We start from the raw sequence: 20,178 nt of genomic DNA on the forward strand, positions 1-20,178 counted from the left end.
TAAAGACGCTACAATTGATAAACAACATGTGAGTGTTTTTGCAAGAAGATCAAAGTGCAATAATTGTGTTCGCGAAGCATTTGTTAGATAATTGGAAATGGTGAAGTCGCTATTGACATCTCGACCGGATTAATTTCATTACCAAAAGATTTCTGTCACTTAACAGACTTGAAAGATGAGCTTAATGAACTTTGATACATTATTTAATTTTAAGGCTTTACGAAGTTAGGCGGATCAGCTAGTATACTATAATTGCAATATCCAGTAGAGACCAGAAACTAGTTTCGAACATATCATTTCTTTTTTACCTCTATAATATTTACAATTAATTTACATTAAAATTTACAATGAAACACTCAAATTATAATTTTTCCTATTCACGAAATGGGAAAACATACACATACATTTTTTAGAAACTTTATTCAGTTTTCCCATAAAACTTTTTTTGTCTTAAAAATAATTTTAAAAAATATATTTCTACAAAACTAACAATTAAATGTAATATTAAAAAGGATCAAATGATCCATTGTGAACGATCCCTAGCAATAACAAGTAGATATTACAAAAATAAAATATCGTATATAGAAGGGAATTAGAAATATAGATAAATGTGGCAAAAATAGTATTCTTTTTCCAAAAAATGAATCCAAGTTATCGACATATATCACAAAATATTATTATCTCAATTGATATCCAAAAAACTAATTGGTATATCCAACAAATATTTCTGTCTAGGTTACACTATATCACTATAGCAACGCAAACGTAAGTTGTTGAGGTCTTTCTGCTGGAGGTCCATAATGCTTGTACAGACGTCTATGCAATATATTTCTTCGATAACACTGTAGACCATATGGACAAGGTTGTTGATTTAATTCAGTATCATTATCGTAGTCAGGATCGCCGGGGTGGCTTAATCTTAGTTTGTGCAGAGGGTTGTTCCTAAAAATAACTATTGCTTTATAATTTTTCTATGTGTACTTCAAAAATACAATAATTTGTGACCAAACATTGGAAAAAGGTCGAGACCAAAATAGCTTTTTCTCTACAAAGAGAAAAGATATATTGGCTTCATAAGTAGTACTACAAATTTATAAAACTAATAAAAGAACTGGTGATACAATTATGTGCATATAATGAATTACAGTCCATCTGCTAGATCTTTTCACAAGTATGACATAGCCGACTGTCTATACACAACAGCATACAGCGAACAAAAGCAGCAATAGTACGATGATCGGTGATTGATTCACCTACTGACAATAATTGTAAGTTTTGTTTTTACAGCATTTGCAGTGTGTTTATAAATTATTTTCGTGCCATTTAAGTATTCAATATTTTTTAGTACTTTTAATATACATATTTTTAACAAACAGTTGTTATAACAACTAACCGTTACCTTCGTGTTTAGCCAATAAATTTATTTATTGGCTAATGATGAATAATATAATATATATTCGAAACTCTTAATTGGCATTTAGTTATTTAAATTTGGCTAAAACCACATCAACGATTAAGGGTTTTATTTTTAGAGTATGCCTGTTAAATCATTGAATTCTGAAGCACAACAACTTGAAGTAAATTAAGGGTACTTAGAATTAGAAAAATAAATGGAGGGGTCTTTGGAGTCATTTTCATCTGTTAAACAGATAACATATTGAACTGTACAGTCTATTGCACGAAAATAAGACTGTTTTGGATTATCGCGACAACGAATATTTTCCGGTGCAACATAAGAAGTACGAAAGTAAATTGCTCTAATAATTATTCCATTAAAAAGGAGCCACTGTCACTTTGACATAATTAAGTACTGATTCTAATTTCAAAGAGTTTTTATCTATTGAAGCCAAAAATGCCGAGACATGGTTTACATGTAGATAACTTTATATTTAATCTACATGCTTATTTTACTGATGAGAAAACCAATAAAGGGGCCTTTGCTACCAGTTTTATCTGTTCACAAGCGTGTGTGTGATGCACTCTGTATTAGTACAACAAAACTGAAGTTGGTTTTGCAAAAAGCAAAAAGTGGCCAAGGTGAACAAAATGTCGCATAATACAAACCTCGCCGGCACCCAAAGACTATAGATCTTCCCGAAGGTTTCAAATTTGAAATTCGTATGACTATAATATAAAATGCGTGAAAATAAAGAACATGTTTCTTTAGTTAGATTAGGTGTCACAGAAATTAAAAGAAAGAAATGTATTTGAAATTTCCAGAGTTTCTTGGGAGTCTTGAGACAGATTGGGTTCAAAGTTCAAAAGGAAGACAATAGAAAGGCTTTGTGGAAAGAGCTAGTGTCGGACGCTTATCTGTTTTTTTAGAGAAACATGTTACTTTGCAAAGTATAAGTAATGAAGTAAGGGATAAAGAAGTTTTATTTATTGGCAAAACATCTGTTAGCATTTTGTTAAAAGAATTGGTATTTAAATACGAAAAGAACAATAATCGAAGAGCATTAATTGAGCGCAACAGAATTGTTATTTTAAGAGCTAAGTTCCTTCGTGAATATATGTGGAAAATCTTAATTGTTTGCATCCAAGAGACCTTGTTTTTTATACAAGAGACGAAACATGGATTTATTCAAAAGGGAATAAAACAATTTCCTGGCATGAAAACAGTGTTAAAAGTGTATATAAACCAGAAGGGTATGATGGTAAAGGTTTTATGATTTTTCACGCTGGTTCTTTATCACTGAAACAAGTTTATTTTGCTCAAAACTTAAAGTAGCTGATTGGAGAACTTCTCTTGCATTAAAATGTGGTATTTTGGATTAGTTTCATTTGATCCCGGAATTTTCCACATTCCTTTATATATATTCTTTCTCCTGAAATGCGTACTCATTATTTTTATCCTGTTTTCAATTGCGAATGTAATCAATCTTTGGCCCTTATCATTTGTATTCATATGTTTACTTTCGCTCCCTGTTATGTTTTATATAATATATATCTTCTCTTCCAACCTTTGCATTGGCGTAGCCCATAATAATTTTAATATCTTTTCCGGGCATTCTTTCAGACAATTCTTCTAAAATTCATCTTTAACTTCTTCTGTTGGAGAGTGTATATTTATCAGCGATATCATGTTCTCTTTTCCTTTATTTATAATTGCACACATTCTGATTTTGTTACATATCGTTTTACCTGCTCCACGTCTACATGTGTCAAAAAACCCACTCCAAAATTCCTATTATCGCCTCTACTTGTATAAAACGTATATGGACTAATCTTTTCAATGTTGTTTCCTTTCAAACGTTTCTATTGTATTGCTATGATGTGTATTTTATATTTCTTAAGTTCTTCTATCAGGTTAATTAATGCTCCCTCCTCATATACTCCTCGTGCATTTCATGTCGCAATATTTGGGTACGTATGCTTATTTTTTGCTTAACTATTTATGTTCAAACTCATTTTCCTGTTCATCGCTTGGGTCCGTCAGTATAATGGGTTTTTCTTTTTCACTGCTATAAGCCGTTTTTTGGGTCCATATTTCTAGAATTTTCTTGTTTGAAAGTACCATTTCTGACACAATCTCATTTTATGCCATCTACAGTTAGTTTTTTGTACCCTGTCTTCACGTTTTTACCTTCAGATCTTAATTCCTTTCCTTTGTTTACAATTTCCTGCCTTTTGTGTCTTTCCTTTTCGGTCAGGTCAGACATATATTGTTTCCTAACTTCTTTGCAGATTATATTTCGACATCCTCTTTTAGATGCTTTTGTATAAAACCTTTTACGTTATTTTTAAGAGTGTTTTATCTGTTGCGACTATTGATAGACCCGAAATTACTATGTTATTTCTTTTCATCTGTTTTTCAATTCTTTCTACTTTGTATTCAGCTTGGGTTAATTTGTTTTTTTTTTCAAATTCATGCTTTATCTTTATATTTTCTTTTTTCAGCGCTATCATCCCTTTTCTATATTCCTTATGTTCATTCCTGATTTCTTTAAACTCTCCCATCATCTGCTTCAACATACCCATAAGGTCGTGATCATCCTCTGAAACTTCTTCCCTTGATTTCCTTTTGATTGGAGTTCTGGTAGTTTTTTTTTTTTGCTCTGCAGGAAAGGTGAAGATAACCCTCTATCTTTTCTCTTCTTGTCTCCTCACGTATAATCATGACTGTCCGTGTGAATCATATCTGTTTCTAAGGACCGCGAAACAATTCCAAACGAATTACCAATTACAAATCCACTTTGAAGACAGACTTTCCAGTTACATTAAACACAGAAAATACCTAGGTACGACGCTCGATAGAACATCATCATTCAATCTTCGCTTATCCACTGCTGGACATAGATCTTCCTCATAATTTCTCTACTTCGGTAGGTATCATCTCTTGGTCTCCATTCCAGTATCCGGTTTGTCCATCTATTGTCTGTCATTCGAGCCACGTGACCTGCCCAGTTCCACTTTAGTGTTGCTACTCTCTCTACTGCATCAGCCACTCCTGTTCTTTGTCGTAGCTAGCCACTCGATAGAACGCTAAGCTTTAAAGAATATCTTACGAACACGATTGCAAAACTCAAAACGGGAAATAATATTTGCAAAAGTTGTGCAGTTGTGCAACACTGCCTGGGGTGATTGCGGGGTGCATTAAGTAGCTCTGCGGTTACCACAGCCGGTCCCAAGCCCGGATAAAATGTGGAGAGTGATTGGCAAGATTAGCAACCTAGCAATCATAAAAACAAATACTGCTCAAAGAAACAATGTATTCTGACTCAACTCAACTGATGATAAAATTAGAACAGAGATATACATCCATCGAAAATAATCGACGTAAGATGCCTCAACTCAGAGGATGTAGATAGCGACCATAGCCTTCTTCTTGTTGTTTAAGTGCCATCTCCGCAGCGGAGGTCGGCAATCATCATAGCTATTCGGACTTTTGAGACGGCTGCTCTGAAAAGATCATTTTATGTATATCCGTATCACTCTCTCAGGTTGCGCAGCCATGACATTCTACGCCTCCCTATGCTTCTCTTTCCTTGGATCTTTCCCTGCATAATCAGTTGGAGCAAGGTGTATTTCTCTCCATGTGTAATATGTCCGAGATATTCCAATTTTGTTGTTTTAACTATATTTAAAATTTCTATTTCTTTATTCATCCTTCTCAGAACCTCTTTGTTTGTGACGTGTTCTGTCCACGATATTTTCAGAATTCTTCTATACACCCACAGCTCGAATGATTCCAGAAGAAAAGAAGAAAGCCTTTTTACAATACAGAACACAACAGGCATATAACCACCATAAACGAATCAGAAATTAAACGAATACTTTAGTTAGATAAATAAAAAGGGAACACTGACAGAGCTTCTCAAAGCAGATGGAACACGACTTCTACGGAACACAAAAAAATATTGGAGAATGATCAGAGGACAAAGAAATGAGAATAAAAACTAAACACATTCAGAAGAAAACATGGGTAGACTACTTTCGATCCCTATTTGCTAGGTGACGATAATGAACCACCAACACCAGAGGTGACGACAAAGGAAGAAATAAATATTGAGGGGGAAGTGGCAAAGGAAGCATTAAGGAAATTAAAGAATAGAAAATCCCCAGGAGAGGACAGAATACCGAACGAACTCCTAAAGTATGGAGGACCAGATCTGACCAAACAACTATTAAAACTAATCCAAAAAAATAACAGAACAAAACAGAATTCCTCAAGAATGGAGATCAAGCATCCTAATACCTCTATTCAAAAATGGAAAGCAATTTTATCCGGAAATTTATTAAACATAACACTAAAATTAACAACCAAAGTAATAACAAATAAACAACGAAATTATAACACTAGCAGAAGAACAACAAGGTTTCAAGTAGGGAAGATGATGCACCGACGCTATATTTATAATAAGGCAAGTGCAAGAGAATTCATTAGAATAGAACAAACCAGCATATCTATGTTTCGTGGACCTTAAGAAGGCGTTTGATCGGGTCAAATTAAACGACGTTATCCACTTATTGTACGCAAGAGAGATCCTCTAGGAATGATCAAAACGATCGAAAATATTTACCAAAACAACACAATAAAAGTAAAAATGAAAGAAGAATTAACCGACCCTATTGAACCTGGAAATGGGATGACAGGGAGATTGTCCTCTATTGTTCAACTTGATTATGCATGAAATAATAAAAAAACTAAGAACTAAGAAAGGATACCAAATGGGACAAAAACAACTTAAAATGATCTGCTATGCGGACGACGCAATACTACTCTCTCAAAGTGAAGATGATTTACAACGTATGCTGCACCAATTTAATATAACCGCCAGAAAATTTAACATGTTAATTTCCCCAAAAATGATAAAATGCATGGTTACAACAGCAAATTTACTAAGATGTAAATTGGAGCTGGAAGGTCAGATAATAGAACAAGTGATGGAGTTTAAATATCTAGGCATCACATTATCTATCTACGGAAAACTCGAAACTGAAGTGGAAGATCAAGTCAATAGAGCAAACAGAGCCGCAGGCTGCCTGAACGAAACAATATGGAGAAATAAAAATACCGGGAAAGAAATGAAAGGCAGAATTTACAAAACAGTCATCAGACCAATAATGACATACGCGGCAAAAACACGACCTGACATAGAGAGGACAAAAAGGATGTTAGAAACAGCAGAGATGAAAACACAGAAAAATTTATGGTAAGACACTATGGGACAGAGCTAGAAGTACAGATATACGACGTAGATGCAAGGTGGAGAACATCAAGAATTGGGTAAGAAATAGAAGAGTAGAACGGAACGATCAAAGGCGGCCGTCTTTGGCAAATCATAGGCCGAATGACAACAAATTGAGTAGTAAAGACGGCAAGAGGCGGTTCCCCAATAGAAAGACGATCAGTAGGAATAGGAAGACCACGAAAACGATGGAACGACAACTTAGTGCCGGCACATTGAAAAACAGAGTCGTGTCTACATAAAAAGGAGAAGAAAAGTTGTACGGCACCACATGGGGTTCCTCAGCGACTACATTTAGATCGGCAGGACTGGTACTCGTGTATCCCATTGCGGAGTATTATGCACCGGTGTGGCTCAATAGTCCGCACGCCAAACTTCAAGATAACCGACCGTTGACATTGGCGAGAAGAATGCACTGCCTGTCAACCGGAATATTCCATGTATTACAAGTTGGGCTTCGACCAACCAAGAAGGACCGAACTGAACAGAATAAGAACGAACTGTGACAGATGCTCTGATTCACACCCCTCCCCAAATTGCGATGGCGGTGCTGTAAGACAAACTGTTAAACATCTGTTCAAGGAACGCTCCATCAGATCCTCAGTGGCAATCAGTCCGATTTTATAGTTGTGATCAAAAAATTAATTGAATATATTACTGATTTGTAAGTTATTATCCTCTGTGTTTGTACGCAAAATACATAAAATCACAAAATAAATAAACATATTTTGTTGCGATTTTTTGTTTTATTCTTAACAAGTATTATGTTACGTAAAAATATGAGTCATAGTTTTAACCTGTAAACATGTTTTTATTCACATGTTTATGTTTTAGATTTTACGAGAGGCTTCTATTTACCTGAAGGGACCTTCCAGAAAACGGTCGAACCGGTGTGAAAATACCCGTTTGCCTTTACCGTTATAACTTCGCCGCTAGTCGAGAAGGCTGTCGATGGTTCTAGCTAACGGCACTGGCATATATTAACAGGACATTTTATTTGGAGGGGACAGTTAAATCTGATGACTCGCGCCCGCGATTTTAATTGTAGCGTTCGTATAAAATAAATTATGTATTATTGAGTAGTTAAATAAATTAATATAAGTTATCGTGCTTTTTAATAAATTAAAATAAGAACCTTTTAATAAAGACATTATAAATAGAATAAAGCCAACAGTTAAATAAATATCATCACAATTAACTCACCTAGATGTAATAATTGTGATTATAAAATTGTAACGTTTGTTCACATGTATTATAGCTGTAATAAGTTTATTAAAAAATAAACTTTATAAACTAAATAAAATTGTCAACTGCATATTAGTTTTCATTCAAAAAATATACTGTGGTCAATGAAAAAAATAAATCTACTTTAAAAAATGGAAATTATAGAAAGACATTTTTGCTGTTCTTCGAGTTTGGCAATTACTCTTGTTTGTTGCGCGTGATTCAAATGCATTCAAGCGTATTCAAGGCATTTTGGACGAATTTAATAGCTTTTTATTTTATTTTTCAACGCAACGCGAAATTTACGACACTGCGATTTTTATAGTATTACAATGTAAAAATTAAAATGTACACTATTCAATAACCGCAGCTGTACATCATACCTTTTAAACGTTTAAAATCGAATAATGTAAAAAATATCATCATCATCATTGGTGCTACAGCCCTATAAAAGATCCTCGACCTTCCCAAGTCTATTACGCCAGTCAGTTCTATCCATTGCCAACTGTTGCCTGTTTGCTGCGCCTATTTGTCTACTATCCCCATCTACACCATCCCTCCATCTGAGTTTTGGTCTACCCCTACTTCTACTTCCCACAGGTTGTGACATAAGGATTCTTCTAGGAGGGTTGTTCTGCTGTGATCTTGCCAGATGTCTTGCCCATCTTAGTCTTCCTATTTTTATAAAGGATACTACGTCTTTACCACCAAATATATGTTTATATCTGTGATATATCTCGTAGTTGCACCTCCTTCTCCAAACACCATTTTCACAGTTGCCACCAAATATTCTTCTCAGGATCCTTCGTTCAAATATAAGCAGGAGATTTTCATCTGCCTTGGAAATGGTCCATGTCTCCGACCCATATGTCACCACTGGTTGTATAAGGGTTTTGTATATGGTTATTTTTGTTTTTTGGCTTAAGTTTCTGCTTCTCATATGTCTACTCAGTCCAAAATAGCATTTGTTTGCTAGGATTGTTCTTCGCTTGATTTCTTCCGTCATGACGTTCTCCTTGGTGATCAGGGAGCCTAAGTATGTGAATTTGTCCACCACTTCAAAGGTAGAATTATCAACCGTGAATTGGTGGCCGATGTTTCTGGCTCTATTGTTGGGCGTTGATGCCATTATCTTAGTTTTATTTTCATTTACTTGCAGGCCCATATTTTTTTAGGCGTTTGACAAGGTGGTATACATTTCTTCTAGCTTGCGTGTTGTGCGGGCAATTAGATCAACATCATCTGCATATGCCAAAATTTGGGATGATTTATTAAAAATGTTTCCTCTGCTGTCTATTTGGGCATCCCTGACCGCATTTTCCAAAGCTATGTTGAAAAGGAGACACGCCAGCGCATCTCCCTGTCGCAGCCCAACATGCGTTTCAAATGCCTGTGATTTTTCGCCCTGTATTTCGACTTTGCAAACAACTTTACGCATTGTAGCCTTAACCAATCTTATCAGTTTATCGGGGACGTGGAATTCATCCATGGCTTCATACAATTTATTTCTTAGAACACTATCATAGGCCGATTTAAAATCTATGAAAAGATGGTATGTGTGGATATTGAATTCATTGGTTTTTTTCAGTATTTGCCTTAGCACAAAGATCTGGTCTGTTGTTGATCGACCAGGCCTAAAACCTCTTTGATATTCGCCAAGAAGCTCCTCTGAATATTCACTCAGGCGACCATATAAAATACTCGAAAATATTTTGTATGCTGTATTAAGGAGGGTTCTTCCCCTATAGTTTCTACATTCTAATTCATCGCCCTTTTTGTGTAGCTGGCAAACGATCCCAATACACCACTCTTCTGGGATTTGTTCCTCATTCCAGGCTCTCAGTATGATTTTATATATATATATATATGATTAGTCAATAATAAATCTACTTTAAAAAATGGAAATTATAGAAAGACATTTTTGCTGTTCTTCGAGTTTGGCAATTACTCTTGATTGTTGCGCGTGATTCAAATGCATTCAAGCGTATTCAAGGCATTTTGGACGAGTTTAATAGCTTTTTATTTTATTTTTCAACGCAACGCGAAATTTACGACACTGCGATTTTTATAGTATTACAATGTAAAAATTAAAATGTACACTATTCAATAACCGCAGATGTACATCCTACCTTTTAAACGTTTAAAATCGAATAATGTAAAAAATATACCTTACACTATATATATATATATATATATATATATATATATATATATATATATATATATATATATATATATATATATATATATACCTATGGTAGAAAGGAATGTACTAAACGAATGGAATACATAACGTACAGTACAATGCAATGTGAATGTGGCGTGTCTGCGCCAATGCATATTTATTTACCTGTAACACTGCCTGCCATACCAACATCTATCTCTTCTTGCATTCAATACTGCTACTGGATTATTCGCAGGTATTAATTGAGGTATATTTAAGTTTGTTTCTGGATTATCGGTATCTGATTTCGATTCCTGTTTTAGGGCTGCTTCAGTCTTTACTCTAATTGTAGAATTACTTGATCCTGGATGTTCCTCTTTAATTTCTTCACGTTTTATCATACTTGGTGCGCTTGCTCCTGTAGAGTCATTTATAGAAGGGGCAATTATTCCGTTATCGGGTAGTTCTGGTGGTTCTTGTTCCATTTCTAAAGTAGAAACACTACCGTCAGAGTTTGATGTGAGTTCGTTTCTTATAATCGGTTGCCAAGGGGCAATTATTCTGTTATCAGGTAGTTCTGGTGGTTCTTGTTCCATTTCTAAAGTAGAAACACTATCGTCAGAGTTTGATGTGAGTTCGTTTTTTATAATCGGTTGCCAAGGGGCAATTATTCCGTTATCAGGTAGTTCTGGTGGTTCTTGTTCCATTTCTAAAGTAGAAACACTATCGTCAGAGTTTGATGTGAGTTCGTCTTTTATGATCGGTTGGCAAGGGGCAATTATTCCGTTATCAGGTAGTTCTGGTGGTTCTTGTTCCATTTCTAAAGTAGAAACACTATCGTCAGAGTTTGATGTGAGTTCGTCTTTTATAATCGGCTCCGTCCTTACTTCAGTTACTTGATTACTTGGTCCTGAACAGACAATCTCATCAGACTGGCCTGAATAAGTTACTCTACCTACTGATGGTTCCCTATTTAAATCTTTACATGGTACACCTGTTTCTTTGGAAAAGGAGGGTACACTCTTATCGTAATTAGAAGTTTCTGGTGGTTCTTCTTTAATTTCTAATGCAGTATCATCGGAAGAGTCAGGAATGTTATCTGCTGTCGGTGGTGTATGACTAGAAACACTAGTGTTTGTTACACTAGACTGGTTTAAAGTAGCTTGTTTGGTAGTTGAATCTGCATTGTTTCCACCTGTAAAAAATTGTATTTAAATATTATTAAGTAAATAAGTATTTAATTTTGAGTTATTGTGGTTATAACAAGAATTACCGTTTAAGCTTAATCTATCTGAATTGGAATAAGGCAATGTTTCATTTAACTCTTCGGTGCTACCTTTATCATGATCACATGATGAATTACCACAATAATGGCAAACATCTTCTGGTTCAAGTTTGATCTTCTTTGAAACTTGCATATTATCTTCATCATTGGATCTTTTGCTGTGAATTTCACTGTATCTATCAACCATGATACCTTCATTAAGATTGTTTTCGAGTATAATTTTTATTTTAAACCAGACACCATCTTCTACTAGAGCCAATCTATCACCATTGTTTAGAGATAAAGTTTCATCTTTGTGTAACATTTGTACAGTAACTCCTAAAGGTGATTTGAAATAGGTAGGATTTTCATTAGCCTAAAATGAATTAAAATACTTATACATTAATATTCTTTTGCTGCCACAAATTCAAATTAAATAAATAAACCGTGCTCGTTGATGTGAAACCTTCTAACCCACACAAATAAAAAAAACAATGAGTTACAACTTACAACCAAAGAATATAGACGCATATAGAAGAACAGTCCAAATGGGCGATTTGGCTACGGTTTTTATACTTCAAAACAATCTTTAAGAGGGCGACTGCATAAACTCAAACCGTGGCCGTCGGCTTAAAACTTTAAAACTATCATGAAAGATATAGTTAGGGGGAAGTGGGAAAGGAGTAGGAACGGAGCTGTTTATTTAAATTTGGCATCCACTCTTAATCAAATTTCGACGCCATTGATTTGCAAACTGTCTTCTTTTGTTTTTTTACACAATAAAATTTTTATTTTTAATATATTAAATTGTTAAAGTTTTAATTTTAAAATTTAAGAAGGTATGAAATTTACAATATTCAAAGTATTTATTTTTTTATTACATGTAAATAAAATTTTATAACTTTGAATTAAAAATAGGTTTGTTCCAACACTACGAAAAACCGTCACATAACTTTTGATTATACTGTTTTCCTGTCCAAAAACTTACGAAACATTTTAAAAAATTTCAAAATATATTCAACCAAAAATTTCATTTTCTCAGGAATTTTTATTAAACTTTTTAGACTATTTTCGAAATTATTTCATTGAACAACTGTCCTGTTCAAAAAAGTATTCAATGAAACTTTTTACTAAATTTTGAAATTTTCTATTTCGCCGAAACTTTAAAACTTCCATTTCATCCATAATCTTTTAATAACAACAAAAAGCATTCCTGAATTATTTTTGACATATTTAACAGTAACTTTTAATGAATAGTCCATGTGAAAGTTTTTAATCTGTATGGGTACTATTTAATCTTGTTTTAAAATAACAACTATTAGTAAAACATAATTTTCACAATGAATAAATATTGGTGAAATGATTACAATATAGTCTTAAATTGATTTATACTTAATTAAAAATAAACTGATGACATTAATTAAAATTAAAATTAATTTTATGTATAAATTATGACATTTACTAAAATATAATATTCATAACAGATTTTTTTATTCATATATGAACGAATGAATAAATTATTGGTTTCAAAAATGAAGTCAAATGTTAACTTAGTGTTGCTGATCTGAGAACTATATCCTTCATAATTCCTCCCTCTATGGCCTTTATCGTTACTGTCGTTCAGTCTGTGGAACAGAGATCACAACCAGTCTTCTGTGTTAAGGTCTTGATTTTGCCTCTTTAGACGGATCTTAATGGTTTCTTCATCAAGCTCTTTCTCGGGGACGCGAGTGGGGACCATGGGACACTTGGGCATATTGTTGGGATCAATTATATTTAAGTTTACTTCCTCCCACAGACCCTCAATAGTCTTTCCATTTCAGACGTCCATTTTTTTGTATACTCGTTAACACAGTTCACCCACAGAGTCCCTTCACTAAACAATGTTTTATGGAACTGCATAAGTTCATTTTGACCTCCGATAGGAGCCTCATCAAGTGCTTGCTCCAGTTTGTTAATGATCAAATTTGCTTGAGCCCGATCTAGTTGAGAATCAGGATGGTGTCTGTGCACTACCACCATTCTGAATACTTTTGTCACAGTGCTTTATGACCTAGTCTGCTCGTTAGCAGTGGCGCACCCAAGGGGGGCTTTTTGGGGTTAAAACCCCCCTAGGACCCTATTCCGACATTGTTACTCACACATTTTAAGGATTCAAAATGGAGGTAACATCATAAAAAAAATTTCGGTCACCAACCAAAACCCCCCCAGAGGCAAATTCTAGGTGCGCTATTGCTCGTTAGAGCCCCTTGGTGTCTTAGCACCTTTGTTACGAGGGGGGGTGATGGTATTCTCCCGAAGTCTCTTTTTATCCTCAGGTGTTGCTGATTTGATTTTCTTGGGATTTACTATGGTCCATGTCCCAGAAGCCATTGTTGCCTATTTTCTCATCTTCTCTTGTTGAGCTTTAGTGAGGCGTTATTTGAGACTTACTTATTTTTTTAATTTAAAAATCCGAAATTATACTTCACAATTTGGAACTTTCAAATTGTAAAAAATATTTTTTTGGTGATGTGCTAAAAAGCAATTCTAGCGTACTAACAAGATCAGGAATTTTTTTTCGATCGAAACATCTTACAATTTTTTGAGCTTTAGTTAGCAAAATTAAAATAAAATTTTATTTTCTTCTTCTTTTATTTTCTATCAATTTTATAAAACGCTAAAATTTAACGCTATTCTACGACCACGCGGCATCTACATATAAAAATATCTAAGGCTGCATTTGTTGCCCCACTCTTTCTTATTTTAGAAGCAGTAATAGCGCTGACATGAGCGCTCCCTAGTGGTACAAAACGGTACAAATAAGGAACTAAAATCATGCTCAACTTGCTGACGCTAAAAAATGATAGTGAAAGATTCTTCTATACGCGTCTATATTCTTTGTTACAACTATGTGTTAAGTTTCTTTTTGAAATTTGATGAGTAAGGTTATGTTACCCTGAGCTCCTTTAACCTATAAGGTCTCAGTGGCTGTACTAAGTTCAGAATTTTTGAATTCACAAAAAATATTTAAAAAAATAAATGCTTATTGCCCATGTGGGCAGATTGCTGTACTGATTTATGTTAATAAAAAAAAAACGCAACGTGGCACTCCGGGAGTGACCGAAGAGGGGAATAATTTAATTATTTAACTCTTTAATTAAACAAAGTAATTATTTAATTCTTAGCAATAAATACAATGTATGACTACCTACGTCATTAATTAATACTTACAGATTTAAGGATTACTCCATTTCTGTGAATAACAATGAGTGCATGCCTTCTGGATATTCTTTTATCATTACTCTAAAATAAAAATATCAATTAACAATTTATATTATGACATACTATCCGGGCAGTTGGCATTAATTTGAAAAGAACAGTTAAAAAAGCAAGTAAACAAATTTTGATAATCTGCTGACAGCGTAATGTATTAGGAACACACTATAACAAAAAAATAATTATATTTAACCTATATCTGTCCCTTAAACACCTTTTCTTTTGGATTTTAAAATAAACTACAAACTGGTGGATATTAAATTTTTTTCATGCCCTTTGTTTTAAAATGGTTGCGTTGAAAGTTCTTGATCATGATGCTAAACGCATAAGATTGCAATTTTAAGCAATCATATCTGGTTTAATTTGTAGTCTATATAGAAATAAAAAAAAATTAAAATGTTCAGTAAAAAGCTGTTTTTTTATTCTAGCGTTTTTTCAATATCTTTTTTAGCTGTTGAGTTACTTGGAAAAAACGGGATTTTTGAGAAATTCCGAAAATAGTGGCTTTACTTTAAAATCGGATTTTTTCAACCAGTTAAAGTTCCAGAATGTAATGATTGTATATAAATAAAGTAAATTGTAAATAAACAATGAATAAATTCAACCAGGGTGGTTTTGGCGAAGGTGAGTTTGTTACTTTCTGCAAAAAAATATAAGTTTATATAAAAATATAAAAATATATTCGAACAGCCATGACTTTGTTAATATTAAGTTTACGGGAATAATAAAAATACAAATCTCTATGTTTTATGAGCATCATTTTATATCCAAATATTTTTCCCAATAAAATCTAAATCTTTGAATTTATTCGCGAAAAACTGTTTAAAACATGCTTTTTTTGACATGTAATTTACGACGTCAACAAAGGGGTGTTAAGCCGTATTATTTATAATATGCATAAAAGCGATGAAGAAATACCTCAGCTAGAAATATTGTGTCTAAATTCAGAGATGCTGTAAGCTATCAAGGTAGTCGAGAATCTTTAAGATTAATTATAAGAGACATTGGCGTCCGCTGGAGAAAAACAAAAACAAATCGAAGATTTCTAATGGAAAGATATGACATTCAGAAGCTTCGTATACACTACTTAAGAGCTGTTAATAAGTATCAGTATAATAAGTACATTCACTCAACACATACCACACGCAAAAGTTGGAGTGATGATTCAAATGAAGGTATTAAGCAACCAACATCAAAAGGAAATCATTTGATTATTGTACATGCTGGTGGTGAGTGTGGTTTTGTTCAAGGAGCTGCCTTAATTTTCAAATCTGGTACTAAAACAGGCGACTATCACGACGATATGTCTTTTGAAAATTATTGTAAGTGGTTCGAAAACAAATTAATACCCAATTTTCCTCCACAAAGTGTTGTAGTAATAGATAATTCAGCTTATCACAATAAACAAATTGACAAGGCATCAACATCAACAAAAGAATTAATAAAGAAATGGTTAGAGGCCAGAAATATTCCAATAAACAATAGTATGCTAACAACGGAACTGTATGATTTAGTAAAAATGTATAAACCATCATATGTTTGGTATGCAATAGGCGAGATCGCAATAAAACATGGACATACAATTTTAAGATTACCTCCATATCACCCAGATCTTAATCCAATTGAGCTGTTCTGGGCCAGCTTTAGCATAAAAAATATTATATTTAATATCAATAATGTAAAAGACTTATGCGAACAATTCTTTGCCACTTTCCCTTCTACTGAGTGGCAAAACTGATGCAACCATGCAAAAAAGTGTGAGGAAGAATTTTTGGTTCAACTAGGAATAACGGAAAATAATATGGAAAAAATTGTCATAACTTTAAAAGACAGTGATTCGGAATGAGATTTTTCTGATAACGAAGAATCAGATACTGAGGATCTTTAACCCCCCATGAGTAAAAAAAATCTTTTATTTTATATAGCATTACATAAAGTATAGCATACTAAACTAAATAATTTCTAAGTATATTTAAAATATCAATAATAAAATAAATAAATGTTATTTAAAATATAATATAAAAAAACTAATAAAAAAGTTATAATAAAAACATGTCATATTTATCTATTGTTTGGTAAATATTACATTTTAATCAAATCATTATTTTTGTTTTTCTTCTAAGCTGAGCTTTTTATCGAGAATAGTTTTTTTTTGTAAAATGTAAGACAAACTTTTCTTCATTTGTATAAAAATTTTTGGGACACACTGTATATCATACCTCACCAAAAATTATTTTTTTATCCTTTTAGTCATTAAATTGTTGTGTAAATTATTTGAAACTCATTTTTTCAGATATCAAACTAAAAATACCCAATATAACTGTGATCATCCACATATTGACAAAATTGTAAAATTTTTCAATGATCAAAAAAATTACACAGGATGATACAATGAATATTTCAGAAAGCCATAATTGGAGAACAGCTCCCAAAGGAATGGACGGAGGCATATATGACATCTATATTTAAGAAATGAGACAGAAAACGATGCGAAAACTACAGAGGAATAAGCGTAATATCATCAATAGGAAGATTATATAGGAAGATACTGCGAGAAAAGATAGAGCAAGTGATAAAAGGCAAAATCATGGAGGATCAGGCAGGCTTCACAGCAGGAAGATCATGCATAGACCACATATACACACTGGAACAACTGTTGGAAAAGAAAAAAGCAAAAAATAGATATACATTTGGCATTTGTGGACCTAAGAAAGGCATATGACTCTGTACCAAGGTCAGAACTATGGGAGGCAATGTACAAATTAGAAATACAGACAGAACTCATAGAAGCTACAAAAGTTATGTATAAAGAAAATAAAGTGTCCATTAAAATGGGAACAAGAATCATAGGAGACTTCACCACAACAAAAGGGCTCCTGCAGGGTTGTTCCACATCTCCAACCCTATTCAAAATATACTTAGAGAAAGCCTTGACTACATGGAAAAGAAAATGCGAAGGCATGGGAGTACCGGTACGGAACAAATATCTAAGAATATACCATGGCTGGCCTAGATATCAACCTCGCAAAAAATGAGTACCTATCTACAAGTGAAGAAGACATAGAAGATCTACAGATTGATGACAACGTAAAAATCAAAGGAAAGGATAAATTCAAATACTTGGGGTTTATAATCACGAAAAAAGCAACAACAAAGGAAGAAATTATACAAAGATTAGGACAAACAGGAACAGCAATCCGACAACTTAACTCAGTATGGTGGGATAGACAGCTAAATATGAAGACAAAAACACAGATTTATAAAACATTAGTACGAAGTATTATGACATATGGGGCTGAAAATAGGATCATGAACAAGAAAAACAGCAGTAAGATAGTAGCAACAGAGATGGAATGCCTGCGAAGATGCTGCAGAGTAACAAGAATGGATAGAAGAATTAATGATGTTCAGTGATTACAATAATTTATATACTATGCAATAAAAACTAATAATCAAGAAAAGAGAAAAATTGATAAAGTGATTTTAATAATGTTACTATCAGAACAAGTTAATACATTTTAAACATCTTTAACAATTAAAATGTTTACATGCGTTGCATCACTTATTGGAAGTTAGTATAAGTAGTACTCAAATAAGAATTCCATCCAGATATAGGTATTAAGTCCAGTGAAAATGAATTGAAATACATACAACAATTAATATAACACTTTGACATTAATTGAACAATAATTTTCATCAAAAAGTTGAGAAATAACAGGATATAAAAAAGAAAAAAAATATTTTAGAAATAAGATGACAACAGCATAATGTAAGCAAATACCCAGTACTGTACCACAGGATATTCAGATATAGGTGCTGGCAGTGTTTTTTTCTGTAACACAACTTTCTAGACATGCATCAATTGAATTACTGAACTTAGATTTAGAAATAGTTTATACACTGTGTACTAAGTTAATATAAGGTCCATTTACTTAGAATAGGCGAAATTATGTAAATTTGTAACTTTCCTCAAACGTGTAAATCATGTAATTTATTCTAATGATAGATAATTTTAATGTCATACCTCAATTGGTGCTTCTCTCCCAATATAATGATATCCCTCACAGAGTCGTGATAACTCCCTAGATTCATCGTCTTCTTTATAAATATAAACAACCCTCATTTTTCCTAAAAATATTAACTTCCTATATGTAAACTATAACATTAAAAACAATGGTTGTTAAAAGTTATAAACAAAATAAACAATCATAAAATAGGGGTTTTGCTGTGATATGTAGTCTTCTTCTTTTCTTTAATTCTTCTGTGTTTTCCTTTTCCTTTGTCTAAAATAGACTACTTTTAGGAAATGATGACATATCTTTTCTTCTCCTCATGCCAAGGCCGGCTCGATGTAGAAGTTTTTCAGCCAACATTTCCAGACCAGAAAATGTCATGTCAAGTGATTGTATTGTATTTGAGATACAGTCTGTCCCAAACCCTTCTTTCAGTGCGTCACTAACTTTGACGTCATATAGGATTTTAAGAATGTCGAGAATTATTGCATGGCATTTTAGTTAAATCTGACAGTTGAAGGATCGTAATCGGCTAAATGTGAAAATGTTATTTTTTGAAAATGTGGAGTAAAAACTTTAAGAATTCAATTTTTTTTTTAATTTACATATTAGAGGACCCGTCCTGTATAAAAATTTTTATTGTGCATTATATTGGAAAGGCAGTTTGTCATAATTCCTATTCTATAGACTCCAAGGAAAGTGCTTAATTAGCTAAGATTTATTTATGTATTTATTATTATTTATTACAAACACTATGGCTAAAATGTATAGTATTTAAACTACTAATGTGAATATTTTTTAGAATAATTTAAAACTTACTTCACGAACGGCAGAAACTGGTAATAAAGTTGTCTCAGCCTCTTTTTCTAATTGAAAATAATTTAATAATTTTAATATTAGTCTTTGTTCATTCTCGGTATATCTCGGCATATTTAAAATATTTTTATGACAATTAATACAAAATTAAATTTTCACTGTAAAATGTCTAAAAATACTATCCTGGAATGACAATTATCATTTTATCAGTTGACATTGTCAAAGTACTGTCACTATCGAGACCATCTGCGCCAAATTATATTTATGCGCATCATTGATTGGATATCTATTTAGCGTATTCTAAACTCCGACCAATTATATATCCGTAAGTAGAATTCGCTTTAATATACAAATAAACTCGGTTCGCTATTCCCAGTCCGAACTGTCTAGTGAATTTAGTAATTATTTTTTTGCGAAGTTAGTTACTTTTTGACAGACTAAAAGTGGCTGGAAATTACTATACAACCAAGCACACGTACTCACAGCCAATATTAATAGTAAACAAATTAAATAGTAAATAAAATAGAACTTTGCGAATTACCGACAATTGATATTTATTTATCTGCACCATATAATAAATGGTTATGTTAAATTATAACGACTAAAATATATTTTTTAAATATATACTACCCAAAATTTGATGGGTTTAGTATACACTTCCACTATTTAGAATAATTCTTCTTTTTTTTTTAAAGAAAGATGTCTGCAATTGTAGTATACTTGAGCTATTAATACTGAGAAGTAGGA

At 32.9% G+C, this 20,178-nt stretch overlaps 1 protein-coding gene across 1 annotated transcript; it reads right to left on the reverse strand.

Moving 5' to 3' along the window:
• Nucleotides 1-611: 611 nt before the first annotated feature.
• LOC140441717 (uncharacterized) lies at nt 612-18,885 on the reverse strand. The gene is made up of 5 exons (XM_072532600.1): nt 18,627-18,885; nt 14,558-14,629; nt 11,354-11,720; nt 10,267-11,275; nt 612-942 (listed from the first exon to the last, which is right to left on the reverse strand). Exons 1-5 carry the CDS (start codon nt 18,723-18,725, stop codon nt 750-752), a joined length of 1,740 nt encoding a protein of 579 aa, XP_072388701.1. The 5' UTR covers nt 18,726-18,885; the 3' UTR covers nt 612-749.
• Between the last annotated feature and the right edge of the window lie 1,293 nt (nt 18,886-20,178).

This window comes from Diabrotica undecimpunctata, chromosome 5, assembly GCF_040954645.1.
Source record: "Diabrotica undecimpunctata isolate CICGRU chromosome 5, icDiaUnde3, whole genome shotgun sequence".
NCBI lineage: Eukaryota > Metazoa > Arthropoda > Insecta > Coleoptera > Chrysomelidae > Diabrotica > Diabrotica undecimpunctata.

Coding starts and splice junctions, on each gene's coding strand:
- LOC140441717 (XM_072532600.1), bottom strand. CDS start 18,725: ATGAGGGTTGTTTATATTTATAAAGAAGACGATGAATCTAGGGAGTTA. Junction 14,630..18,626: donor GGAGAGAAGCACCAATTGAG/GTATGACATTAA, acceptor TTTTTATTTTAG/AGTAATGATAAAAGAATATC. Junction 11,276..11,353: donor AGATAGATTAAGCTTAAACG/GTAATTCTTGTT, acceptor AATTTTTTACAG/GTGGAAACAATGCAGATTCA.